Raw genomic sequence first — 8,106 nt, forward strand, 5'->3', positions numbered from 1 at the left:
AAATTACTGGAGAAAATGAGGTCTGACAGGCAAATCTGCCTAGGGATCATTTTGCAAGGCAGAGGCAGGGAGCCGGGGAGCCCTGACGTGCTGATTTATACCTCATTACCTTTGGATTCGTAGCATACTGCTCAATACCTTCCTAAACAAATTGATCTTCTGTATGCCAGGCCTCAGCTACGACACTGACTCCTAGAGCAGGCTTGCACCCAGCAGAGCCCAGGATTTGACAAAAGCAGGGTGATGGTTGAACCACCCCTTTAGCTCTCATCCTGTTTTCCCAGCTGCAGTTCCCCTCTTTTCAGGACAATGCCATGATTCCAATAGTGCTCATGGAGACACTTCTCCCTTATCATGAATTAGGTCTGTGAGGAAGCTAGGACACCTGCTGATCTTCTAATTACCCAGGAACCAACTCTTCTGCCCACCATCCTAACTCAGAAGCTCCACAAGGTACAGCAACAGGTGAATATTCTGGAGGAATCTTCCCTTATGTTAAGATCTCACGCCTGGTCTGGTTCAACCTTCATGAAATTCTCAGGTCTCACAAAGCCCTCAAGGTCCACCAGCCTCCCAGTAACCTGGTCTTCCTCAGCTCTGACCCAGCCAGCCCCCAGCCTAGACCAGAGTCACTTAAAAAATTACAATGAGATCATCATAATTCCCTGTGCAGAGAATTTTTCCCAACAACCATCTGAGTCCTCCTATAATTACTATGCCCAATTTAGAGATGAGGAGACTGAGGCTGATAGCTGGCCCCAGGGAGTGAGGACTTGGACCACTGACCCGTGGCACTCACACATCTGGCCTGTCACTGTATCTATGCCGGTGGAGGCTGCACCCTTTCCTCTTTCCGCTCATTTCTGTGGGCCAGACAAAGCTCAGAGACAAACATGACTACCCGCGGGGCCCGGGCCACGGGCCAGGAGCGTCTCGGCGAGCCTGTGGGACCATCATCTCTGGGGCTGCGTGAGTACCCCTCTGTCTCAGCTGGGAACTGCCTCGAACCCATGCTCTTTCGGGAACTTGTGCTTGGGTCCTTTTGAGCTGACACCTCAAGGATTCCAGCTCGGAATCCGCTCCCCTCGGGGCACACGAGCCGCTTGGTGGCTCGTGGGAAGCGGGAGCTGCAAAGCCCCGGCGGCGATTTGCGCCAGAAAGACCGGCGCATCCCGGGGCGCAGCTTTCTGGTGGGATTAGAGCACCTGCCGGCTTCCTTCTCCGCCCGCCCAGGGCGACCCCCAGGTCGGGACGACGCGGAGGGGGCGACAGGGTAGTTTGCAGCAACGTGAGTCATGCACACAACCCCGGCTCCTCGCGCAACCCCTTTCTTTTTGCCTGCTGTGAAGCTTTTCTTTTTTCAGTTCCCTTCCCATGAGTAACCAAAAGACCTTGGGAAACTTTGCGCAAAACTTACAAATGACGTGTAATCGGAGCCAACAACTCCTTCTGAGCCTGGGAACGCCGCGCCCAGCCCAGCTCCTGCTCCAGCCCCGAGCGTCTGGCGGTGGCTCGTCCTGACACCTGGCTGTCAGACGGCGGGCCAGCCCTAGCCCGGAGCGCCCTCTCGGCCGCGGGCTCCCGCTGGGGAACACGCCCCTGGCCGCCACCCAGAGCGCGCCGCACACCGGGCTGGGCGGTCCCAGACTCTGAGTGGGATTTAAGCATCTCCTCTGGGCATTGTTTTCCCGGGGAGACCCGGGGACCCGCCCCACCGACGGCAGCTCAGGCTTGCTCACCACCTCATTTGCGTTTCAAAGGCAAACTTCTGCCGGGCTTCCCGGGGGCAGCGGCGGCACCTACCGGCTTTGCACGGGTCGTGGTAATGCTCCAGCTGCTCCGCGCCCTCCTCACCCTCCAGCGTCCAGTAGTCCGAGGCAGGGTCCGACCGCTCCCCGAGCCCCCCAGCGCTGCGTGGCAACGGCAGCAGCAGCAGCAGCAGAGGCGGCAGCAGCAGGGGCCCCAGGGGCCCAAGCGCAGTCTCCCTGGGCATGGTCGCGAGGAGCCGACCGGGGCGAGGCAGTGGTGCGCACGGAGAGCTCGGCTTTGCGAGGGACGCGCACTGGGTCGGGCCGGGCCGGGCCGGGCCGGGCTCGGCAACTACGCGCGGGTGCCAGGCATGGCTCGGGCGCGGGCGAGCAGAGCGCGGCGCCCCCTGTCCGCGTCGGGCCGCCCAGGAAGCCTCCGCTTGGAGCTATTTGCCCGGCGGCCGAGGCTGCGGCTGCTGTGACTGTGGCAGTGGCGGCGATGGTTGGAGCAGTGGCCGCTCCGCCCCTCTCCGCCCGGGCTGGACCGCACAGCCCTCGCCAGGGGCCCCGGGCAGCCAATCACTCGGGCGCCCGAGGCGAGGCCCCTCCTCTTCCCGGCACCTCCGCAACTTTGGAGGAAGGAGAGCGAGGTGAAGATGCTGAAGGCAAGGGGCCGGGGCCCCCGGCGATCCCACCGAGCCGGGGGCACTCTTCTCCGGTCGCCACCCCGGCCTCCAGCCCCCGACAACGCTCCTCCTGAGGATCAAGGCTCGACTTGCCCACGTGTTTTTATTCTCATAACTCACTTTACAACTCCCCGAAGCACACGTGGACGAAGGCAGGCAGCGGCGGTTACAGCTCAGAGCGCAGGACCGGGAGCCCGAGGTGAGCGGTCCGCGTCGCAACCAACTCGCTATGGGCTTTCGGACAACTGCTGCTATTCTGGCAAGAGGTGAATCACCTCTCAGATCCTTTTCAGCGCAGAAAATTTCAGGATTACGACTCCTAGCTTTCTCAACAGGCGGTTTTTGTTAGCCTTGTGGCTCTCATCCGCTACTCCAGCCACGAAGGGCGCTTGCTGCGGCACCCACCTAACCTAACGTAGTGGCTGGTGATGTGTAAGGAAGAACAGCTTAAAATGATGGATTTCCCCCTCCAGGTGACCCTGTCCTTTAGTAGAACAACCTGAGATGCTTCATCCAGGCAGAAAGGGTGACAAATGAACAGCTGTACATTCGACTGGTGTTAAAGTGCAGACATGTCTTATAAATAAGCCACTCACGATTAACTTGATGGAATAAAAATCACCGATTTATGAAGTCTATTTTTTGCCATTAAAAACAAATACCCCCCAAAAAAAGAACAGATGCCCAAATAATTTAGGAAAACAATCAGGAGATATTTGAAATCCACTCCTATGTTGTACTTTAAATATAAAAATCGTCAAAACTGAACCATTTTGATTTACAGACATAAAAATACGGTTACCATGAGACTTTTCAAAGACCTTTTATGCAAGCAAAGTTGCCCTAATCAAGAAAAAATAAAACATACTAACGTGTAGAGATTTTCAGCATCACACCCAGTAGAATCTTCTATAATTTACACTGGGAAGAGAAATATAGTCTGAACTTCTCTTTGGGGTTTCTACATGGCTTCACAGCCACTAATGACAAAAGTCGTTAGGGACCCCAGAGCAGGGCTTTATAACTAGCTCTTGCATTACAATCATCTGCATTCTCATCTATTAACTAGGATAATACATCCTTAAAGCCCATGAAGGTTTAAAAGTTAACTGCTGGAATGTTACTGGATATTTTGTCTTGGTTCCTAGAAAGAAATGCAAGGGGTTGACCCTGCTTCAGTCTGAGCTTTCGTCAAATGGGCATATACAGGATGGAGCCAGATTGGGCAAGAAGATCTGGCTAGGAACTGGCACATAAGAAGGAAGGAATTTGCGGGGGAATGGATCCCACCAAATGGCAGGCAAAGGCCAAGTGGCCAGCAAATAGGTGATAGGTGTGGAAGGGGGTTGAACAGCATTTCTGTTGGAAGGAGTCAAACCCAACACTCTAGTTCTCTGCATTCACCCCAGTGAAGTTCACCACCTATCAGTAGGCAAGTCCACAGAGTCAACATCTAAAAGTCCTGACAAACTTCTGTGACACTTCCAGGTCTCCAGATGGCACTAGGCAAACAGACAACTGGCTTCCTCATTAGCAGGGAATTCCTCTGGAAAATAGGCATTAGAGGCGACTTCTTGTGTAAGCATGGAGGCTGTGAGCTCTTACTGCTTCTAACCCCCACTGGTGACTAGCTGCCAGGTCTTGTTACCAACACCCTTTGTCCAAATATTTTTAAGAGCAGTGCTCCTGGATAAGCAAGCTGCATAGTTTTATGTCAGAAGCCCTGTTTAGACGTTAGTTTGGCTACCAAACAACAAAACCAATTATTTGGCTCGTAAGAATATAAAGGTAAGGTAGGAACAATTGAAAAGGGACAATGAAGGTTTTCTCTCGTTATCCGTTCCATAGTTCCTGATTTCACTTACCAGGTGTATATGTTAAACTCTAATTTAGGTTCAAATAATTTTTTTTAAAGATTTTAAAATTTAAATCCCATGAAAAAAAACTGGTGGAAAATATAGAATGAAAGCCTTTATGACCTGGCTTACTACTTAGTATAATTATTATATTCATAATTATTTGCAGTTTCTTCCCTGATCTCATGGTCCTGTGGAAAACCTGCAAGTGGATATAAGCCTTCCCTCTTTCTTTGTTAGATGTCTATTCCTCACCCAACTCACTGCATAAATACCCCTACACCAAGAGTGACCAGGTTCTCCTGCAGCCGCTCTCAAACCCCTCCAAGTCTACCAAGGTTCATCTTAACTACTCCACCTAGGCAGTTTTCTTATTTTGCCTTTCCAGGCCACTACACATCATCATCTCCTCCCATGACAAGGCAGAACCTCCAGAATAAAGTGGACACTTATCCGCTGGCTCATCCCTTACTTCACATTGCTGACCACTAAGCAGGTATTTTAGAGAAGGAAGTTTAAAATATTTAATATCGTTAGAATTTTTAGCAACTGCTTAAAAACCTTTGTGGCCCTTCAAAATCTTTATCCAAGCTCCTCAGGATAACATACCAGGCCCTCCATCCACCAACAGGACCCCCTTCCACCAGCCTAGCCTTAAACACCTCCCAGCATTCTAATAGGGTCTTACTGCGGTACACCTCCACGTTTTTGCCTGGGACACCTTGATAAACCCACGTTCTCATGCCGACATCTATTATAGTAGCTACCACATGTATGACACTTAACTACTTATGTCTGCTCTACCCTACTGGTCTATAACCCAGAGTAGTCCTCTCTGACAAACGCCAACTTGGAAACACTTCCCATGTCTCATTCTCTAGGCCCTCTCCCCCCTTCACTGGTCTTCATGGTTAAGTCCCCTAATCTTAATGGCTTGATGAGCCCCCAGGAATAGCCTTGACATTGGCCAGTTAAAATGATTTCTCCCTACAACCATCTCCTACATTTTTAAAAACTGAAACTCCTGTCAACTTATGCATGTAAACTTTGAAAATAAAAATAATTTTAAATAAACAATTTTAAATACATTTGTAAACTACATTACCATTGGCTCAGTATGTCCCAATGTAGGTATATTTCTCCCCTTTTCTAAGGTTAAACTGTAGATTAACAGTTCATTAAAATAGTTCTCACTTTGAAGCCAAGAAGCTGACTGCATAATAGATTCCTGTATGCTTTTAATTTTCCAACCAGATAAAAAAGTGTGCATTAAAGATATCAGAAGTAATCCAAATTTGTACCAACTTAAACTATTTGACTAACAGGAATTATCAAGTATAGGTGTCAAATGAGGCAGCTAATAAAATTGAGGGGCGAAAAGAACCAAGGAGGGCTGGCAAGGATTTAAATAGCTAATTGAAAATGGAGATGAAAAAGTACAAACAGACCTGGAAAAATTAACCACTGATTCTGACATAACACAAAAAAAATAATTCCTCACACTTGTATAGAACACTAATTTTCCATGTAATCTCTACATATATTATCTGCTCCTGAGGCTGGGGATGTCACATCTCCATTTTACAATTAAAACAGTTAAGACCACAGGGTCCTAATCTTGACTACTTCTGGGCTAAAAATAAGAGAGCCTTCAGCCGCCCTAGTTTCATCTATGAAATATAGCTCTGCACCCTGCCAGCTTCACTGGATTGTTGTGAGAACATACGTGAAACTGCTTTGAAAAAGCATTAAGTACTAGGCAAAGGCAATGTATTATCAGGCATAAGAGGCAGTGGGGGTTGAATGAAGCGTTGGAGCTTGTATGTAAAAAAAATGGTAATACAAATTATTTTTAGAAAGATAAACCTTACTGTACATTCAACTTTTTTGTACATTTGGTATTTTTTTCACAATATAAAGCCAGAGGGAAATAAAGCCTTAAATTTTAAATTCTTCATTTCAGGGGTTGGCAAACTCCAGGCCGCTGGCTGTTTTTGTAAATAAAGTTATATTGGAACCCAGCCATGTACTGTTTACTATGGCTGCTTTTGTGCTGCTACGGTAGAGCTGAGTAGTTCCAACAGAGACCGTACGGACTACAAAGCCTATAATTGTTACTATCTGCTCTTTACAGAAGGTTTGCTGACCCCTGCTTTACTTGTGGGAAGTTATTAGTAATCTCTTCATATACATGCCAATAATAAATGGGTTAGCCCTTATACTTCGTTCATCTGTTTCAAAAAGGAAAGAAATAAAAGCATCCAAGGGAAGTACATTTAACTTTTTATTACTTTTTAAAAATCCAACTTCAGTTAAATCAACAGACTAGATTAGAACCTCAAATGATTCTGATACATCATATACTGAATTTCTATTACTAAAAGCCAGCTGGAAAATGGCCTACACAAACCAGGGGTGTGTACAAAATGGAAGTAATCATCGAGCAATAATTGTTTCCTTCCAACTCTGTCAATGATTGTCCGTGCTCTGTGGGGATTTTGAGATTCAAATCTGACACAGTTGAAAAGCCCAAGTGAGAATGCTTTTCCAAGTATACTCTGCTGCCCTTCAAATAAAACCCCATGTTATTTCTTCCTTGCCTTAATCTCTTGCTTATAACTTTCAAATGACCTAAATTGATAATTGGGGTAAACACGCAACGCTGCTGTATCAGTCATTTTTTAGCAAGCCTACTTCACCAATACTTCAATATAGGCAGCTTTCATGACAATGAAGAACTTAATTTTGTGTAACTTTTTGTCTTTGTGCTTTTCTGTCTACAGCGCCAATAAAGATGTCAAATCAAATGGCTTTTAGGAAATGCTCATGAGGTTCTAGAGCTATTCCTCATACTGATTTTAAATCTTACAAAAACTTTTGTAGCTACATGTTAACTTTCTGATCTACCTTATGTCTAAATCTATCTATGTACACATTTCCAAATTGAGCAATCATTATAAATTTTTATTTCTCTGGCCTTTTTAACATCTTGATTGCTAAAATATAGCTTAAGAACTATGGAATTTTGATGAAGATATAAAACATTAATGAATACTTGTATTTTCATAAGTCACTACTCCTATTTATTACATTCCAATAAATCAACAGGACGAAGTACTAAGCCATGCTGCAACCTAAACTTAAAACCCAGATGGAACCGTAGTGTATAGATTACAAACAGGCTTTGATCCTCCCAGAATTAATATACAAAAGCTGTTCGGTACTTGTTTTTCCTGAACAAAATTACATTAATACACTTCTTTTCTTACATTTGTAAGAATTTAGAAAGTTTTTTAATAACATTTGCAAGACATTTGGCTTAAGGTGGTTAGTAAACATTTAGGAAACAAAAGCTTTATCAAAATGAATACAACTTGTGGATAAACCCTAAATAAAGTGGCTTTTGGAAGAACTGGAATTTGCAGCAACCACCTTTTATAAAGAGGTCCATCTACTCGCAATGGAAAATACCCAAGCACACCATTCACCAGGTTCATATATTAGCACAATATAATGAATTCTAAAGACTATTGGGCTTGATTTATGGGCAAACCGAGTACAATCTAGGAGCCCAACATGATATACTCAAGAATGCTTTACCATCCCTCCAGCATCACATTCGCATCTTATCCTCCTCTTGTACTAGGATAATGTATAATGATGTCAACTACCAGTGTAGTTAAATTTCAGAAGAAACATGCTTATAGATACACAGGGAAAGTTTATCCTTTAGTTTCTGATAGTGTTCAAAGCATCAGTTGATAAGTTGAGTAAGTAATGTTAACAAATGAAAGATACACAGAATTAATGGGGTGG

At 45.9% G+C, this 8,106-nt stretch overlaps 1 protein-coding gene across 1 annotated transcript in view; it reads right to left on the reverse strand.

The window, feature by feature from the left end:
• Positions 1-2,040, reverse strand: part of TLL2 (tolloid like 2) — a 174,762-nt gene extending 172,722 nt beyond the window's left edge. The window contains exon 1 of the mRNA XM_004369972.2: positions 1,804-2,040. Coding sequence (XP_004370029.1) covers positions 1,804-1,993 — 190 coding nt within the window. The 5' untranslated portion in view covers positions 1,994-2,040. The remainder of the gene's footprint in view (positions 1-1,803) is intronic.
• Positions 2,041-8,106: the final 6,066 nt, after the last annotated feature.

This window comes from Trichechus manatus, unplaced genomic scaffold (genome assembly GCF_000243295.1).
Source record: "Trichechus manatus latirostris isolate Lorelei unplaced genomic scaffold, TriManLat1.0 scaffold00007, whole genome shotgun sequence".
In the NCBI taxonomy this organism is placed as follows: domain Eukaryota; kingdom Metazoa; phylum Chordata; class Mammalia; order Sirenia; family Trichechidae; genus Trichechus; species Trichechus manatus.